The sequence below is a fragment of the Gossypium raimondii genome, chromosome 5, assembly GCF_025698545.1.
Source record: "Gossypium raimondii isolate GPD5lz chromosome 5, ASM2569854v1, whole genome shotgun sequence".
In the NCBI taxonomy this organism is placed as follows: Eukaryota; Viridiplantae; Streptophyta; class Magnoliopsida; order Malvales; family Malvaceae; genus Gossypium; species Gossypium raimondii.
The window spans coordinates 25,709,740-25,728,074 of NC_068569.1; the positions used below are offsets into that span (position 1 = coordinate 25,709,740).

Here is an 18,335-nt window from a genome sequence, read left to right on the forward strand (position 1 = left end):
ACAAGTATTAAACAATTACAACACGAATTGTCCAAAATAAGAACATGTACAATTTAGACTAAAGCCAACATACACACGACAACTATACATAGTGGGACTCGAAAACCCGTGCATACAATTGCTAATGATAAATCTTAAATCTAGGTACTCAAATTCCAAAGCCTCATTGGTTGTACTTTCAATTATTTAAATGTTATACCATAAAATGAAGGGAAATTCTAGGGTGAGTTCCAAAACATCTAAGGGCACGTTTGGTTCGCTGTAATGGAATAAAGATGTAATTGAATAGAACTATAATGGATAGAGCTGTAATAAGTAATTCAATTGTTTGGTTGAATGGAATGAAATAGAGCTGTAATAATATTCTTGTGTTTGGTTGAATGGAATGATGTTGTAATAGTATAAAGAAAAAAAACTAAAATGACTAAAATACCCTTAACAAATTTTTTTAGGTAGATGATTATTGTTATTATTATTAAATTTTAATAAGATTATTATTAAAATAATTTAATAAAAATATATAATTTAATAAAATTCTTAATATAATTATTATATGAATTAAAAAACATAATATATAATACTATAAAAATAATATATAATCTACTTTAATTTCTTATTAATAAAATTTGAAACATTGAACTCATCCTCTTCTTCAACATCAAAACCGTACCAATTATAACAATAATCCAAATTGATTTCAAATTTTTTGGCATTTAAACCATTCCCTCTTACTAAACCTGATTTCACCACGAATTCGTCAAACTCTTTATTTCATCTGGGGCAAATTATAGGTTTAATTTTCGTCCTTTTTCTCTTAAATTCTGAGGAGGAATCTCACATTTTTTTTCTTCAATTTTGTTATATGAAGAAAATTTAATAAATAAATTTGATGAATTTTATTAGATTTGGAAAATGGTGCTTTAAACAATTAAATGATACACTTTTAGACTCCACAAATAAAGTCAAAAGATTGACAAGTGTTCTATAGAGGTATAGTAAAATATTAACCTAATAAGATTAAAAAAGAAAAAATGTGAAATTGTTTTCTGGTAGAATCTTAATAGAATTGAAGAAGAAATAAAAGGGAAATGTTACAGGCTAAATTAACCAAAATGGTAAAGATTGAGGGCTGTATCTATGGTTATACAATAATATAGGGATTGTGCTTAAAATTTACGCCATAAGTTAATAGGCCTTAAAACGTTTGTGATAATATCCAAAATCTTGTCCCTATAAAACTGGGTGATGATGTTACACTAACCATGTTGGCTTTTAGAGACCCGAGTGCTAATACCTATCAAAATTCACTCAGTCCCATATACATATATATAACACACTCCACCTAGTCCAATTTTACCTCATATACAAACACTTTTGTCTCTCAAGTCTCTACAGTCTCGTTTTTCACTTGCGTCTTTTGGATCGCTGCTTCCGAGTTGTTTTCAAACCATTCAAACCTTCTTTTATTGGCTTCATATCACCATTGCTTAATTAGTAGTCAAATGTTTTAACATTTGTAACAATTGCATGAACTATGGTCTCACTTTTCGGGACTAATACGGTTTTCCTCTCCACCACCGCATTCTGCCCGCATTTCGAATCATCCTTTTCCATCAGAGACTAGAAGCACCAGGAACAGTATATTTTAGCAGAACAGGGAATAGATCATGGCACGACCAGAAAAAAAACAATGGAAAATTTTGAGTTTTAACTCAATTGGTTCATGCAATTACCTTTAAAAATTGATATCTTTGCTTCCTGTGTTCAGTCAATGGAGTTTTAGGATCCTTAGAAGTATTCTTGGTTTTGTTATCAACAACAGCTAGGATCTGTCTTGCAAATTGATTTGCTTGAAGTATTTCACCCACTGTTTCCCCTACTAACATTGTTGGTAATGATATTCTCCTACATTCACCTGCATCAAAAAGGTTGGATAAATCCAATTATTTGCCATCTTAGCTTGCTCAACGAAGTTGAACTTTGAAAAAGATCATTTCATCAAAAATTATCTTATAAAGGAAAGCTAGTCTAATTGGGTTTAGGGTATACATGTATCTAACCACACTCAAGTGTAAGAGAGTACAAGAGGTAGACAAATATGGCATTCTAAAAGTTACCTTGTAGTGGATATTTATATAGGAAATTCAAAATGAATGATAAATTCAAGAAACAATGCTCAAGAGAGGGAAACTAGGCCACAAAATTTAAAAATATAAAGAAAATAAGAGGGATATACCTCCTGCAGTGGATGGAAACTTCCCAACTGGTGATTTCCTTGGAGTAGAGTTCTTTATCCTTCAAATTGAAAACCACCTAATTTAGTTAAGCAAAACAAAAAGATTGAACCTTTTGGCACAGTTGAAGACAAACCAAAATTTGATCTTACCTCAAGGACTCTTGCTTGCATTTGAGACTAGTCCTCATATAACCCCTAGTACTTCTTGGACTTAAACTCACCCCTGATATAACCTTAGACCCTCTTGCAACCGTTAACTACAACTCTTGCAATCTTGCCATACATTTCTCCACCTTCAAAATCCCAATAATAATTAAAAAAGCAAAAACCCCATAAGTACAAAAAAAAAAAACACTTTTTTTTTCTCATGATTTGATTAGAAAATGAAGTGCCCAAATTTACAATATGGGGGAGGATTTGTTAACATATACGTTAAATACACAGAGATTCATTTTCTAAAATAAGATTTTGTGTTTTTAAACCATAACATACATCGCGCATTGACTTGATGTCCAGATTCTGCTATTGAAATTCCTTACGAAAATCCTCCCTTGAGTATAAGAAAATGAAAAAATCTGTTAGTTTAATGTCTCTCACAGGACATTCAATTTCTGCAACAAAACTAGCAGGCAAAATCCTTTGATTTAAGAACCAAAGCTCACTTTCCAGAACACACAGACACATACATATATATATTGCATATACATTTGCTCCATTACAGGCAAGGAAACACAATCCATTTGCAAGCCTAAAAAACCAACTCAAAATTTTGCGTAAAAAAGACAGTCAAGAAATAAGTAGATAGATTTTAGCTCTTACACGACAAGGGCACACGAATAAAAGCATGAAATTTCCAGGCAGGGGAATGTTATAATCAACAAAATGTTAACCAATACTATGAACAAAAAATGATTCATAAGCAATACTCACAAGAAGTAAAAGAAAGCAGTGGAGGGTTTCTTAGGCATTTTATCTTCGATTTTTGTTTTCTTCTTCAGCTTCGATTTGAGTCTTGACTTCGACTTGGGTCTCTTTTCTCTCTCGCTAACAACACTCTCTTCAGCTGTCTTCTTCATGTTCTCACTTCATTTTACCCTTAACGCCGTTTGACTAACAATTTTTTTTCAAGCAAAAGTGTCTATTGTTAACCCCAAAAATTCCTTACAAGCAAAACAAACTAAGAAAGCCATAATTTATTCTGCAAAAAATACTATAAAGCAAAAGGGTAAGAGAGAAATACTGATTGGAGGCTGTTGATGGGTTCTTAGCGGAAGTAACGTAGGTTGAAGATGAACGATCATTTTTCGACTTTGAAGCTTTCTTCGCCATTTTTTTTTCTCCTTTCTATTTCTAAGACAGGTAGGAGATGGAGACAAAGACCCAGTGTTGGCTGGCTCTCACCAGTGAAGCAGTTGCCACCATAACTCGACTGTTTCCGGTGGGAAGGTGCTGGGATTTAGACTACCACAGGCGAGGGTCAGTGCCAAATTGCTAACGTATTGCTCTCAGAGGAAATGGGAAGAAGAATGAGAAATAGGAAAGCTTCAGATGTGAGAAAGAAAGGGTAATCAGAGGAAATTTTTCACCCACCTATTCGTTGAATAGATATTCCCAACCCAGACCACCGAATTGTAAACGGCACTTTTGCCTTGAATAAACCCGTTTGGAATAGGGCTGTAATAACTCATTACAGCAAACCAAAGAATGGAATAGGCATGGGCCACGGAATTGGGGGAATGCATTCTTATTCCTCCAACCAAACATATTGTAAGAATTTATCAATATTTTTAAGACTTTATTAAAATTGATCTTTTACTACCAATATTTCTAATATATATTGGTAAGCCTTAAAAATATTGATAAATTCTTAAATATTTCGGTAAAAGTTTTTCTAAGTTGAAGTAAACTAACTACCTTTGGGATATATAATGTATAATAACCCTTTTAAGTTCATTTATCAACTTCAACAAATTATTGCTTAAACAATAAAATATACTTAAATTATACTCATTTTCCCAAATTTATATGTAAATTTATCTTTATCACAAGTGACGCTAAGTTATATTTCTTATCTAAAATGGTATCTAAATTATACTCCGTACTCAAATTATCCCGCCATCAAAAAATTCTTAACCAATTATTTTGTGACAAGTGACAATTTTAATTAAAAAATCTAGAAAGGGTTAACTATTTTTTCCTTGAGCTTTTTTTAACAAAACAAACTTATAAACATATTTATTTCTTTTGTTCTTCATCAATAACTCCAGTGATGGAAAATTCAAGAACTCGTTAAAAAGCTCATCTAAACTCATATTTCAATGACTCCTTTTAAATCTCAACTTTAATTCCTTTCTCACCCTAATTCAAAATCTATATATTATTTTTCTTCAAAATAACTTCCTTTGTTCTTTTCTATATACTTTGTATAAAATAATTAATATTAGGTGAACTTCAATAATAAAATGACCCCAAATAAAGTATAAAATCCAAATACATAAAACAGGTTAAGTAGAAAGAAAATGGAAATAGGATTGCAAAAAAATTCTATAAGTTAAAAAGTGCATTAAAAGAGAAGAAAGAATTGTGTGAGTGAGATAATGTAAAAAAAAAGAGAAAATTTTAGAGTTAATATTTTGTACACAAACAACGTAAATATTCAATTCTACAAAAAAAAAACTAAAAATTGTTATGTGCCTCTTTTCTTATATATATATTAAACATTTTATTATATTTTATAGGACACTTATTATCACTTAAAACTTGTGAGTTTAAAAATTTCACTGATATGTTTCAAATGTTTTCTTAAAGTTTTAATTTAATTAAAGAAAAATTATCTTATGGAATTTTTAGATTCCACGAGTGAGTTAAAGGTACTATATATGTCCTCTAGGATATAGTAAACATTAAAAAGAAAAAAAATGCTCATCAAAATTTGGGTTTTGTTGTCAAAAGCTGGGTTTGGATGAGTTTTTTGACATGTTCTTGAATTTCCTGTTACCAAAATTATTGGGTGAAGATGAAAAGAGATAATATATCTATAAGTGTATTTTTTAAAAATTTAAAAATAATATTTGACTCTTTTTTTTTAGATTTTTCAACAAAAATTTTGTTACAAAATGATTGTCTAAGAAACGGTAATTTAGATAATGTGATATAGTTTAGATATAATTTTAAACAACGAAGTATAATTTAGATATCCATTTTTAAAAATGAGTATAATTTAAAGGGTAAACTATAAAGATAGTCAGTTTTATTTGTCTCAGATTACATTTTAGTCACTTATGTTTGAAATGTTACGTTTTAGCCACTTACGTTATCGTTTTGTTACGAAGTGGTCACTCTACTGTTGAGCTCCGTTACCTCCCTAATGGCGATCCCACGTGGCAGTGTAAATATGTTTTAAATGCCAACTTGGATGTCTTACGTGGCAGTTCAAATTAAATTTATTTAATTAATAACCTATTTTCATCCCAACAATTGAACATCCAAGTTGGCATTTAAAACCCATTTAGGCTACCACGCTAGGGAGATAACAAAGTTTAACGGTAGAGTGACCACTTTGTAATAAAATGATAACGTAAATGACTAAAACATAGTATTTCAAACATAAGTGACTATTTTTATAGTTTTTCCTAATTTAAATATCATTTTATGATATTTTTAATCTAAAAAACAGGAAAAGATATAATGGTGTGAAAAATGCGGGAAACAAAGGAGTTAACTTCTAACCTGGCTCGCATTTGAATAAAAAAATCCCACCAAAAAGTTGCTATATTTCTTTTGCATACATAAAATCCTGAAGCAAACCAAAAGCCTTTGCCAATTTAAAAATGTAAAAAAGCCCGCTACTTCCTTTGCTTCTGTCTCTTCCGCAATTTCAAATCCAGCCTTCTACTTGAGGAGAGATCCTCAAAATACCCTTTTCAGCAAAACTTCTAGAGCTTCTTCAAATTTGGGTTTTCCAGGAAATGGAAGATCATGCTGATTCTTCCATGCTTTCTAATGGCTTGGTATTCATACCTTAATCTCATTCCAATTTAGCTTTTTAATTATTTTCTTCAATTTTGTTGTTGTTGTTGTTGTTGTTGTTCATTTTCTTGGTTTTTGGATGTTTTTTTAGTTAGTGCCGGTAAAGAGGAGCATTGATGATTTGGAGGAAAGACATGAAATTTCACCTAAGAGAACCAAAATGACTGATCTTAATTCTGTCAATTTCTCTGAAGGTAAACTTTAATGCTATTTTTATTTGGGTGGGGAGGGGTGTGTTGTTCATTTGAATTATTGGTAAAGTAATAATCTTAAATCATTCCAACTTTTTTTTTTGCCAAGTAAATTAGAACTGATTATTGTGTTGGCAGCCTCATTTATGCCCCTTTTGTCCCCCCGGTTGAGTTTGGGAATCAAAGTTCATAATGAAGTCTAGATTGAAAGCAATTTTTTTTTGGGGGGTTGTCACTATTTTATACTTGTAAATGTAACTTTAAGCTTTTGAATGTTTCCTTCCTTTTCCTTTCATTTATGCTTATGCAACAGAAAACAATGCCCAAAATTCCAAATCTGTAAAAAGAAGAGAATCTAGACACCAATTGCAGTTAAGTGGAGAAGAGGTGGAGGTATCTCAAGTTACTGAGGTACCATTAAACTTCAACTTTGATGGTTCTCTAATTGAAAGAACTAATGGGGAAAAGTTGTTGGCAGTGGTCCATCCTGTCTCTCTTTCTCTTGATCTCAACACTGAGATTTGCACTGCTATCAATGAATCCTCTGATATCAATCCGGAATGCGAAGAAAACTTCGACCAATTGTGTTCACAAGAGAGTCGTTGTGTAAGCTCCAATGGAATTGGCTTGGGTTTGAATGTGGAAGATGTTTCTAGCTCGATAAACCACGAATTAATTCATCAAAAACATGTCAAGAGTTTGAAGACAAGGGATGTTTCTGACTGTGGAAGTTCTCTTGGTCTTGTGGGGGAGAAAGACTCATTGAGGGTTTGGAAAGAGATGAAGCAAAATGGTTTTCTTTCATCTTCTCATGGAGGTTTATCTATGCAAAGTGGTTTAGTGTCAACTTCTCATGGTGGAAGATCAGTGCCGAAGCATTGTGGGAGGAAAAGTAAGAATCATACGCTCAAGAAGAAGATGGAACTTGCAAAGAAAGAACAGGTTGACAGGTTCACAAAAATTGCTGGTCCAAGTGGACTGCTCAATGGATTAAACCCTGGGATTGTAAATCATGTTAGAAATAGAAAACAGGTCCATTCCTTAATAGATGCCTTAGTAAAGTCTGAAAAACTAGAAAATTTGCATCCCGGGAGCAAACAGGCAAGTCATGTCCAGAGTGGATCTAAAGATGACGATGGCAATAAGGATCAGGGAAGTATGGACGGTGAGCCTCCCAATGTTACATCTATAAGCAATAAAGCAAGAGGTTATCCAGTGCCAATGCATAAGTCAATTTCCTCAATAATAGAAAAAATAAGTAGAGATGGTGACTTAAGCATGTTAGGCCCAATCGGTGAGGATGATACACTCACATTGAAGTTGTCATCATCAACGAAGGCGTTTGAAAGTGCTGCTTGCTCTTTGTCTAATGAGGAATCAGCAAACATTACCAGTGCCACTTCTCTTTCAGTAAAAGGTCAGAATTTGTATTGGTTGCTAATTCTTTATTTTAGACCATCCTTGTAAAAGATGTTAGTTGAGTGATGCCCAAAGAGGGCTCATGCTTTAACATATTCATCTTTGTTCATAAAAGAAAAAAAAAAGGGTGACCAAGCAAGATTTAGATATCCTAAGATATTTGTAGTTTCTACCCGAAAAAAAAAAGAACTATCTGGAACCCACTGCTTTTGGTCTTGCGATTGTAATGGAGAAAGACTTCCCAAACTAATAAAAATGAGACATTGTTTTCAGCTGCAACTGTCGCATCTCAATGGTTGGAACTTCTTCAGCAAGATATTAAAGGGCGTCTTTCTGGTATTTTTCTTTCACTCAAATCATTATTAGACGTTTAGAGAGTGGGACATGTACTTATGTACCCTTTTTGTTGTGCAATGCTCTGCATTGGCAGCACTGCAACGTAGCAAGAAAAAAGTAAGAGCTGTAGTTACTACAGAACTACCTTTTCTCATATCAAAAGAATTCTCCTCTAACCAAGGGGGTGATCCCAATGTCAAAAGAAATGCTGCTGATGGATTTTCCCATGATGCTACTGCTGAGATGCATAGAGCAAGATGGAGTGCAATGTTTGATCGGATGGATAAAGCTCTTTCTGAAGAAGAGAAACAACTAGTAAGCTCCAAAAAGCTTGTTATGTTTACTGTCTCTAGTGTTAGTTTGGAAGAGAAGGGACTTACGCATTGCTGTCTTTTTTTTTCTTGGTTTGAGCATGGTATCATTCATGTCCGTTTTACGGTCCATGAATAATTCTTTCAGGGTTCAAGGCTACCCCTCCCAATAATGTCAACTCTAGGGTTTGAACATGAGTTCTCTTCTTGAGAGTGCAATGTGCCTTACTACTGCACTCAACACTTGTTACATTGTTGTCTAATTTAAACCTTGGTATTCTTTTTACCAATAATTCCTTGCCAATAAGAAAGTTGGATAACGTGATCCTACCTTTTAGTCAAGCCTAGAGTACTTGATTGAATTTTACCTCTTCAAGTTCATTTTTTTCTTCTCAGTTTACTTCTATTTAAGTAGAATATATATATAGGCCCAATTTTAAGTAGCATATTTATGTTTAGAAACAAGGGTATTTCTTGATATTTCTTATTTTCCCACTTTTATTCCAGGAAGTTTGGTTGAACCAAATAAACGGGATGCAATTGCTTTGTCATCAGGGCTTGCAGCATATGCATTGGAATGTACTTTACAATTTACCACAACAAACAGTATCAGGAAACAACATCAGGTTTGAGTATAGTTTTAATCTTATTTTGCTATTAAGATAGTTGGATATTCTGTTATTTTTATTTTCTTTAATATCCATTGGAACTTCTCATTGACAAATAAGTTCATTATGGTGACTAAAAATGTTGAATTTGGGCATCCAATATCAAATTGTATTTTGTTGCTTTATTCGTCATCCGAGTCTATAATTTTGCTTTTATGCTAAGGATTTAAAACAGTTTTGTACTTTTTATTCTTCGAAATCTTGATGTTGACTGTTGCCTTTGAGATATCATTTCTATGTTATTTAGGATGAACATTGCATTAGATTAAGCAAGTTCAGATGCAGGCTGAAGATTCATTCATCTTACTACAGAAATATGGCCTGGTGGCAAAGATAATATAGCTCAAGAATAAAGCTGAAATTAAAAACTAATGATATCCATCTGCTTGTTCCTGCATTTTATGTTGACTGGTGAATATGAACTTTTCTAGAACTAAAATGAAGATTCAGCACTGGCTGTAAAGCAGAGATTCATGAACAATATTATGATATAGTCATGTTCTCGTGCAGATCAGGGATCGGGGATAGCTTTGACCGGGAATTGGCTGTAATGGCAGCTGCTGCTTCCATTTATTCAACGTGTGATTTCATGTTGTCGAAGGAGAATGTACTCCAAACCTAGATTGAATTTTCTTAATGCTATCCTAGTAACATCAATGTTCATTAACTGCATACTAGTTTGATATAGCGTTGCTGGGTTGTGAATTTCTAATAGAACTGGGCAGGCAGTGCCTTGGCCTGTTGGTTAAATGGTAGACTTACAACTTTAGTTCCTTTTAAATATTAAATCCTTTAAGAATCTACATTAAATAAAAAAAATTGTATTTTTGTTTAAAATTTCAATTGAAGTTATTGTAATACTATCTTTTTAGCTGACCTCTAAAACTTGTAAATTTATGTCGCTCCCATCAAACAATAATTGGCTTTGGCTTTGCCCTTCATCTTTTATATAGTTTTGTTTTTTATTTTGTACAAAAAAATGAAAGTTAAATTGTTAAAACTTTGTAATATCAACCCAGAGGTCCTTGTACTAGTAGAAAGTTCATTTTAATTATTTTACTAAAAATTGCTACCAATCAATTCTTGTACATTGACAAACGCTTACATTTTTTGGTTTTTGACAGAGTAAGTACAATTAAGATTCCCCAGCACCTTTTAGTGTCTAAGTTACATACATAATGTAGAGTTAAACTCTACGGTAAAGGAGCTTAAAAGGGAGATGCAGGGTGCTCTCAATGTTATTATAGATATGCTAACCCAAAAGTATCATGCTTTGAGGAAAGAAATGGAAGAGTTCATGGGGGAACTTGTTTCGTGAGAAGAAGTCGTGGTAATGATAGGTTAAATGTGACAACCAAGCACAAAATTGAAGTCTAATTTGAAGCAGTTCAAGGGATAAGTTTGCGAAGGATGTGGACAACTTTTTTATGTGGAAATGGAGCAATACTTTCGCATTCACGTTGCCAAGGTAAATAGTTCCTATGTATTTTACCATACCACTCTTTTGTGGTGGTGTCATAGGTGTATAAATTAAACCTGTAGCCGCATCGTTCTTGAAATTTGGATACCTAAACTTAATTTGATTAATTTTAGGTTTTATGTTTTTCGAACTGATCAATTTTAGTTTATTTATTTTTAAAATTTAAAATTTTAGTCATGACTCAAATAATAATAGTTAAATTTGTTGGGTTAAATTCGGTTATTAATTGTTTATTTGTTGCAAAAATTATTAATTTTTACTATGTATACAGATTGTAAATTTAGTTCATATTCTCTAATTGGATCATTCTAAATCCTTATACTTTTTAAATTTTGAAATGTCGGTCTTGACGCAAGTGACAATCAACGATTCACTAACTGAATTTTTAGTGAGTATTAATATGTTAAAATAACAAGCTAACATGACATTACACATGAGAGTATGTTTGACGCATTAGATTCTGAAAATAGTAAAAGTTTAACTTGATGAATTTAACAGTTATCAACTGGAATTTTAAAATTGAAAATATAAGAATTAAAAATGAACAAATTAAAATACAAGGACTAAGTCCACAACTTTTGTAAAGTACAGGGACTCATAATAAAATTTAACCTTCTTTTCAGTTATAGTTATAGATCATAGATACGCCATATCTAAACATATGCTATCAGTCGTTTCCTACATACAGAAGCATTTTATCACTGAAAATTAGTAGGGCGGATATAGTTGCTCTCCAGGCAAGCGAGGTTTAGCCATTGCATGCAAAGGTTTCGCCATGAAAAGATCATTTTCCGACACGGAGAGATCGATGTTAGCCTCATTTGATGGAACCCCCCATGAAAATCCTTGAATCAGCCTTGCCAACACCATCACTGTCATTGCACTTCCAAGAGCCACCCCCATGCACCCACGTCTCCCTGTACTAAACGATATGAACCTCAGTTCTGTCTCTGTTAGATCAACTTCTTCAATGCACCCATCCTTCAAGTGTCGCTCAGGTTTGAACCCCAATGGCTCGTCCCAAACCTTGGGGTTCCGGCCTAGGCCTAGCCGACTAAGCAAAACATGGCTGCCTTTGGGGATGAAGTAGCCAGAAACGATGGCATCGGCATTTGAGACATGGGGCAAGTTGAAGGGTGAAATGGGGTGAATCCGAAATGCTTTCCTTGCACAAGATTTTACGTAGTTGAGTCTTGGAATATCGGACTCTTGAACTCACCTCTGGTTTCCAACAACTCTTTCTATTTCCTCCGTTGCTTTCTGGAGGATTTCAGGTTGGTTTATCATCTCTGCCATTGCCCATTCCGCTGCATTCGATGGATTATCCAGTGTTGCGAACATCATCTCCTGCATGTATAAACAAACAAACACATTACAAAATGTTAAAAGTAAGAGAACCCCAGTTTAAAAAACATGGCAGAAACTTGTTCATTTGTGTTCGGAGATCATCTGACAGTGCATTGGGCTTTGATTTCTTCGACTGAAAGTGCTGGTTTCCCCTCTGAATCCTTAGCTAAAATGAAGGCATCAAGCAGGTCTTCAGGCTCTTTCCTCTTCCCATCTTTCCACTCTTTTACTCTCTTATCAATCAAAGGATCATTGTATCCATTCAAAACTTTCATGGCCTCACTTACAATCTTTCCATGACCTTCCAAATCCAAGGGTCTCAATCAGGGCAGATAATCTGATAAGATGAAACTGTAAAGGTGACGGAGCACTGTAAATACTGATTCAATATACTCTACTTCTTCATATCCAGGGCCTCCATCTTTACGTCCTTCCCCAAAGTATCTTCGGTTGAACAACATCTTCCTGATAACATTTCCAGTGCATTGCCTCGCTGCAAGTCTCAGATTTATAACTGCTGACGAGCCACTATTGCTCTTGCATTGGTTGTATATGAACCTAACAAGATTATCAACTTCTTCGGTTCTTTTGTCAAGTAACGAACGAAGTCTTGCTGCGGTCATAATCTCAGAAGCCATCACTTTTCTCATTTTCTTCCATTGATCTCCCCATGGAACCACAGCTATGGTCAAGAAGCCTCGGCTAGAATACTCGGTTGCCATTGTAACAGGCCTCGATGCGAAAACTGCATCATGTTTCTTCAAGAACTCTCGAGCAATCTCAGGTGAAGTGACGGAAATGACATGAGTGTTGGCAAGCCTGATGCAAGCAATATCAGTGTTGAGTTCCTTCATGAAGCCATGAATCCATCGATATGTTGGCTTATTTTTTTTAGATAAAATCTCGGGAATGTTCCCAATGATTGGCCAAGGAGTTGGCCCAGGAGGGAGAATAGGTTTCTTTCTGCTTTTGCCCTTCGCTTTGACAACAAAAAGGGAAACAAGGAGACACAAAACTAGAAATGTTGGTTGAACCAAAACAAGACAAGAGGCAGCAAATTCATGCAAACCACATGGAAGAGAGGGGAACAAAACATTGATTGAAGAAGTATTGTCCATTGCAAACTGGAATTTGACTGTTAAAGGATTCCTTGGTTTGAAATATTTGAGGGTATCTCAAGTGTATGGATGTATATATACGAGAAAGGATGGTATGAATCGTAGGTAAGCGAAATGTTACACGTCTTACGACTTCAATTACACCATAAGATTTTCCGTATCCTTGGTGGAGAGATGTTTTTAGTATATAATTTAATGTTTTGGATACTAATATGCTTTTCTTAGATTTTGCATCTCGCAAATTTTGGATCTTTGCTGCATTTATGAAAAATAGGTGTAAAGTTATATCTATTAAATTTTTTAATGAACTTATATGTTTGTATTCCTGGATTGATATTATCTTATTTTATTTGTACTAGAAATTTTATCATCTATTTATGTGTGTAAAAACCATATATTTGTGTATATTTAAAACATAACATATAATAAATAATGAAACGTTAAAGTTTAAAACTAATAATAACATTATATATGTACTTACGAAATTAAGAAAATAGTTTAAATTGAGAGTAATAGGAATTTTAAATAAGTAAACACATAATGTTAAGAATATTAAATGCCCTTCAATTGTTTATTATGATATTGTCATGAGTTGATATATGAGTTAACTTGTGACACCAACTCAATCAACGGCATTACGAATATATACAAACAGTACACGAGTGAAACGAAATGGATAAAAATGTCAAAATAAAACTTTCGTTGAAATGGTAAAGAAATTTTTTATAAATGCTCGCCACATATATTCAAATCTCAATATTTTCAACATTTTTAAAATAAAGACAAAAGTGTCATTGTAATAATATAATTTATTTAAAATATATAAATTTATTTTAGAAACTCTATCACACACGTATGCGTGTGGAAACCACAAATATAGAACACAAATGTGTGTTAAAAATAACATATAATAAATAATGAAACTTATGCTTTGAAATTAATTAATAATAACATATGAAATATATGCGATATTAAGATTTAAAAACCTAGATCAAGTTGTTATTATTGATATAAACAATTGATGGAAGTAATAAAGTGTGTACAATAAAATTAAAATCTATAAAAATATCAAAATAATGGTTTAGTTGAGTGGTAAATTAAATGTTTTACTAATGAAATTGGTTTGGGGTCAAATCTCACCAATGCATATTTTTATTTTTATTTAAAATAAAAAGACTAAATTATCCTTGAATAATATTATTTATTCTAATTACGGAAGGACATTCCGTAATTTCATAATTGAGTTGGTACTGGTGGACTTTTGACCCCAACTCAATCAGGAGTTTAAATAATAATTTATAGACATACAAGTGATGGACAAAATAGAGTATGCATAATAAAATTAAAATGTATAAAATATTAAAATAAAACTTTAATTGAGTGGTAAATTAAAGATTTTGCTAATATAATTGGCCTGAATCCAAATCCCATCATATGCATATTTTTATTCGTTTTTTAAAAGTGAAAAGGCTAAAATACTCTCGTATAATATTAATTATTTTAATTATGGGAGGATATTTCCATAATTTCCTAACCAAGTTGGTGCCTGATTAATATATGACACCAACTCAATTAAGAATTTTAGTTATAGGCAAATAAACAAATATCAAAATTTCTAACATGGTACCAATATTTTAATGGAAATCGATAAATATTTTGGTATACCAAAATTTCCTTTTCCTATTTCTGTGTCGAGGCCAATAGCTTGTAACAAAATTTTTAACACTATACCAATATTTCTAACAAGATAAAAATTTCTAATGCATACCGAAGTTTCTAATGGATAATTAAATACCAAAATTTCTAACAATTTTGTAGAAATTATAAAATATAAAAATCTTAAAAATTGAAGAAAGATCCTATAATTAAAAAAAAGAACTAAAACATATTTGAAAATAATAAAAAACTACTAAATAAACATAAAAATTTCAACTAAATTTTTTGTCACATATTTTCTCATTACCCATTCCAAATTTTCTCATCAAATAAATAAAAGATAAACTATTTAACAAGTTTCACTTGCAATTTAAAATTTCAAATTACAAGAAAAAAACATAAGCTTAAATTAATGGAAAAAAGCATATCAAACATAATCCCATGAAAAAGGTTTCTGTTAAATTTTGTATGGTAGTTTTAAAGAGGGGGAGAAAAGGAAGATTTCAGTGGCCATTGCGATGAAAAAGCTTGTCGGATGGTGGCAGTGTCAGTGGTTGTAGTAAGAGCTCAGTGGTGGTGCTATTCGCCGAAGAAGACGCTGGAATCTGACGGCAACCATAAAGAAAAAAAGAAAAAAAAAACCAAAGGAAGAAATTTTTGTTTAAATATATGATATTTTTATATTTTAAATTTTTAAATGATTTACTTACATGAAATACTAAAATTTTTAACGCTATACTAATATTTTTAATGAAACCATTAGATATTTTGGTATATTAAAATTCTCTTTTCTAGCTCGCTTGAACCAAAATTTTAAAGCCATACCAAAATTTGTATGGATATCAAAATTTCTAATTAAATATTAAAATTTTCCCTTTCTCACTCATGCAATTTGTACCAAAATTTCTAACGCTATACTAATATTTTTAACAGATACTAAAATCTCTAAATAATGTTAAAATTCCTCCACATTAAATGCTTATAAAAGCCTAAAGAATCTTGTAGAATTTTTACGGACACATATTATTTATTCCTAAGGTAGATAAATTTGATTGTAGATAGGCGAGAAGCCTGAAAATTATAATTTTAAAATTGAATAATATGATTGTTATTATCGAATTTTTTTATCTTTTTAAAAAAAATTATGATTTAATACATTTATTTTAATTAAAATAAATAATTGTGTTTTGACTTTTGCCAACAATGATAACTACCACATCTTAGTTGGCAAATTTTGATTAAGTCTGAGTTATCATTACTTGTGTATTATGCAGTAAAAACAAACATAGTATAGGTGAGACCAATAAAGAGGATAAAGCACGAAGAGTCCTCCCACGCCACAGAACATGATAAGGCGAATTTTTCAAAATTAGGATAAACATACAAAAGATACTCATCACAGTTTAATTGTTGTGTATTGTTGACTTATGTACAAGAGAGTTTTGGGTGAACTTTTTTATATTTGTACAAGTAGGTTGAGCTCAAATTGTGTTATGCAAAGGTCTATTATTATTGTTGTTACTTTTGTGGCCACAACTTTAACCATAATATTATAATCAAATGTGCATTTAATTATAAAAGATTGCACACTTAATTGATTTGGTGATTCTATGTCTAGTATGTAAAAATGGAAAAATGGAAGCTATGAAATAATGACGATAAGCCACATGCCACCTGTAACACCCCTTACCTGGTCTGGTCATCGGACCCAAGTTATAGGATGTTATGACAGTCAACGGAACAGTTACACGCAAACTAACAAATTCAAAAATTCCAAATAACATGTGTGGAGTTATGCCTCATATTTTTCGGCTTTTCTTCTCTCATTTAAACTTTATTTTTAGTTTCTCACTTAAACTCTGGTTAGTGCAGATTATTTTAATATTATTTCACCTAGGAATTTAGCCTATAAATAAGCCCTTTTCCACCCTAGAAAAATGACCCATTACACATTTAGGTATTAGCTTTTACAAGTTTTTAGAGAATTTTGTGTTTACGTTTTGAGGGTTTTTATTTTGGTTTTGGGTTTAGTTTTATCTCCATCTTTGAATTCTTCATTTTTGCCGTTTTAGTGAAATCATCTTTACCCGTGGTTTTGGGGTTCTTCTTTTTGCTGTTCCAGAAAATTTTGTGTTTATCTCCTTGTTGCTCCTGCTAAAGTTGCCGACCAGATTCGATTAGATAGTCGATCATTGCAGTCTAATTCTAATGGTGTCTCTGTTAGTTTGTAATTGATTATCTCCAATTTCTTAATACCCCGCTAAAAAAAGTGGGAAGAAAGATGAAATATGATCATCTTCTTCCCCGAATCGGCAAAGCAAAAGAAAAATAAAAGGAAAAAGCTTTAGGTATTCAAACATTAGACTATCTATTTCCAAGTAAGTCTCTGGTCAATTTTTTTATTTTTATTTTTATGGAAATTGAATCATGGGAACTTGATTTAGCTAGCTCATGTATCGATTTGTTCAATTAGTGAAAATTTGATAGGTTGCCATTGTTTAGAATTGGATGAATTAGGCTTGAAATTGATAGAAATTAAGCTTAAATTATGAAAAAGACTAAATTTTAAATCTTAATAAGCTTAGTTGTTAACTTTATTACATTAGAGACCAAATTGAATAAAATGAAAAATGTTATGAAATTATATAATTAGGATTTGAAAGTAAAAGGTTGAAATCAAATTTTAATCCGATTTATGTCATAAAATATTAACACATAAAGGTATCATGTATTTTAGAATTTAAAGTAATATATTATATATTATTATTTAGTATTATATCTTCTCAAATTTTATATAAATTCATATTATAATGTGTTTGATAATGAAAATAAAATGTCAAGTTATGTTTTGTTGTAAACATAAATTTTTCCATTATGCAAATATATAAAAGAAACTCAATGTTCTTTATGCTAATAAGTAACAATAAAAATTTTTTATTTTAATTTCAATTAAAATATAATTAAAAATATTATATTACAATAAAAAATACTTAAAATATAATACTTTAAAAATTTATATTGAGATGTAAACATTTATGTTATGTATGTATATAATTACATTTAATGTAAACAAACTCGTGATCGAACTCAAAGTAACCCAAATTTGAAAAAGCCTGAACTTGAAAAAGTTCAAACCCAAGAAAAATCTAAACCTGAAATAACCTGACCCGAGCCTACTCGATTTCTACCTCTACCAAAAACCCTTCAACAAAATGGGATTGTAAAAGAAAAAAAAATAGACAAAGTGCTTCAAGAAGGTGATGTTAAGCTCCAAAGATCTTCTATACAAGTTGTAGGCAGAAGCAATGAATACAACCTATTATATCATCAGCAAGGTGTAGCTTAGGCCAAACACCATACTCACTCAGATATGAAAAAGTAAAAGATCCTACTTTAAGCTACTTTCATATCTTTACTTCGGAGTACATGAACAAGCTAAATCCAAAGACAAACTATTTTGTTCAATTAATTACACTACAACAGCTACCAAAAGAGCTTAATTGTAAATCAAAAATATTTTTCTGAAATCAACTTTGGAATAAAA

At 31.8% G+C, this 18,335-nt stretch overlaps 2 protein-coding genes and 1 pseudogene across 5 annotated transcripts; 1 reads left to right on the forward strand and 2 right to left on the reverse strand.

Moving 5' to 3' along the window:
• Positions 1–1,032: 1,032 nt before the first annotated feature.
• On the reverse strand, positions 1,033–3,881 carry LOC105770434 (probable microtubule-binding protein TANGLED). 3 transcript variants are annotated; one of them, XM_012591635.2, is made up of 7 exons: positions 3,477–3,880; positions 3,167–3,346; positions 2,729–2,786; positions 2,387–2,529; positions 2,237–2,295; positions 1,734–1,915; positions 1,033–1,620 (listed from the first exon to the last, which is right to left on the reverse strand). In XM_012591635.2, exons 4-7 carry the CDS (start codon positions 2,422–2,424, stop codon positions 1,492–1,494), a joined length of 408 nt encoding a protein of 135 aa, XP_012447089.1. In that variant the 5' UTR covers positions 2,425–2,529; positions 2,729–2,786; positions 3,167–3,346; positions 3,477–3,880; the 3' UTR covers positions 1,033–1,491. The 3 variants fall into 3 exon arrangements, with proteins under 3 accessions (XP_012447089.1, XP_052486538.1, XP_012447087.1); XM_052630578.1 differs by lacking the exon at positions 2,729–2,786 and having other exon boundaries at positions 3,477–3,881; XM_012591633.2 differs by having other exon boundaries at positions 3,167–3,880.
• A 2,109-nt stretch (positions 3,882–5,990) lies between these two features.
• On the forward strand, positions 5,991–10,138 carry LOC105770430 (uncharacterized). 2 transcript variants are annotated; one of them, XM_012591631.2, is made up of 7 exons: positions 5,991–6,246; positions 6,357–6,459; positions 6,770–7,873; positions 8,149–8,211; positions 8,306–8,526; positions 9,030–9,148; positions 9,701–10,138. In XM_012591631.2, the coding sequence occupies exons 1-7, from the start codon at positions 6,205–6,207 to the stop codon at positions 9,810–9,812; spliced, it is 1,764 nt and encodes a 587-aa protein (XP_012447085.1). In that variant the 5' UTR covers positions 5,991–6,204; the 3' UTR covers positions 9,813–10,138. The 2 variants fall into 2 exon arrangements, with proteins under 2 accessions (XP_012447085.1, XP_052486823.1); XM_052630863.1 differs by having other exon boundaries at positions 5,992–6,246; positions 6,361–6,459.
• Positions 10,139–11,204: 1,066 nt separating this feature from the next.
• Positions 11,205–13,135, reverse strand: LOC105770432 (phenylalanine N-monooxygenase-like; annotated as a pseudogene).
• Between the last annotated feature and the right edge of the window lie 5,200 nt (positions 13,136–18,335).

Excerpts from the sequence above, each read along its gene's own strand:
- LOC105770434 (XM_052630578.1), bottom strand. The coding sequence starts at position 2,424 with ATGAGGACTAGTCTCAAATGCAAGCAAGAGTCCTTGAG. Across the intron at positions 2,296-2,386 it reads TGCAAGCAAGAGTCCTTGAG|GATAAAGAACTCTACTCCAA; the intron begins GTAAGATCAAAT and ends TTCAATTTGAAG. Across the intron at positions 1,621-1,733 it reads AAAGATATCAATTTTTAAAG|TCTCTGATGGAAAAGGATGA; the intron begins GTAATTGCATGA and ends TGGTGCTTCTAG.
- LOC105770430 (XM_012591631.2), top strand. The coding sequence starts at position 6,205 with ATGGAAGATCATGCTGATTCTTCCATGCTTTCTAATGGCTTG. Across the intron at positions 8,527-9,029 it reads CTGAAGAAGAGAAACAACTA|GAAGTTTGGTTGAACCAAAT; the intron begins GTAAGCTCCAAA and ends CTTTTATTCCAG. Across the intron at positions 9,149-9,700 it reads GTATCAGGAAACAACATCAG|ATCAGGGATCGGGGATAGCT; the intron begins GTTTGAGTATAG and ends GTTCTCGTGCAG.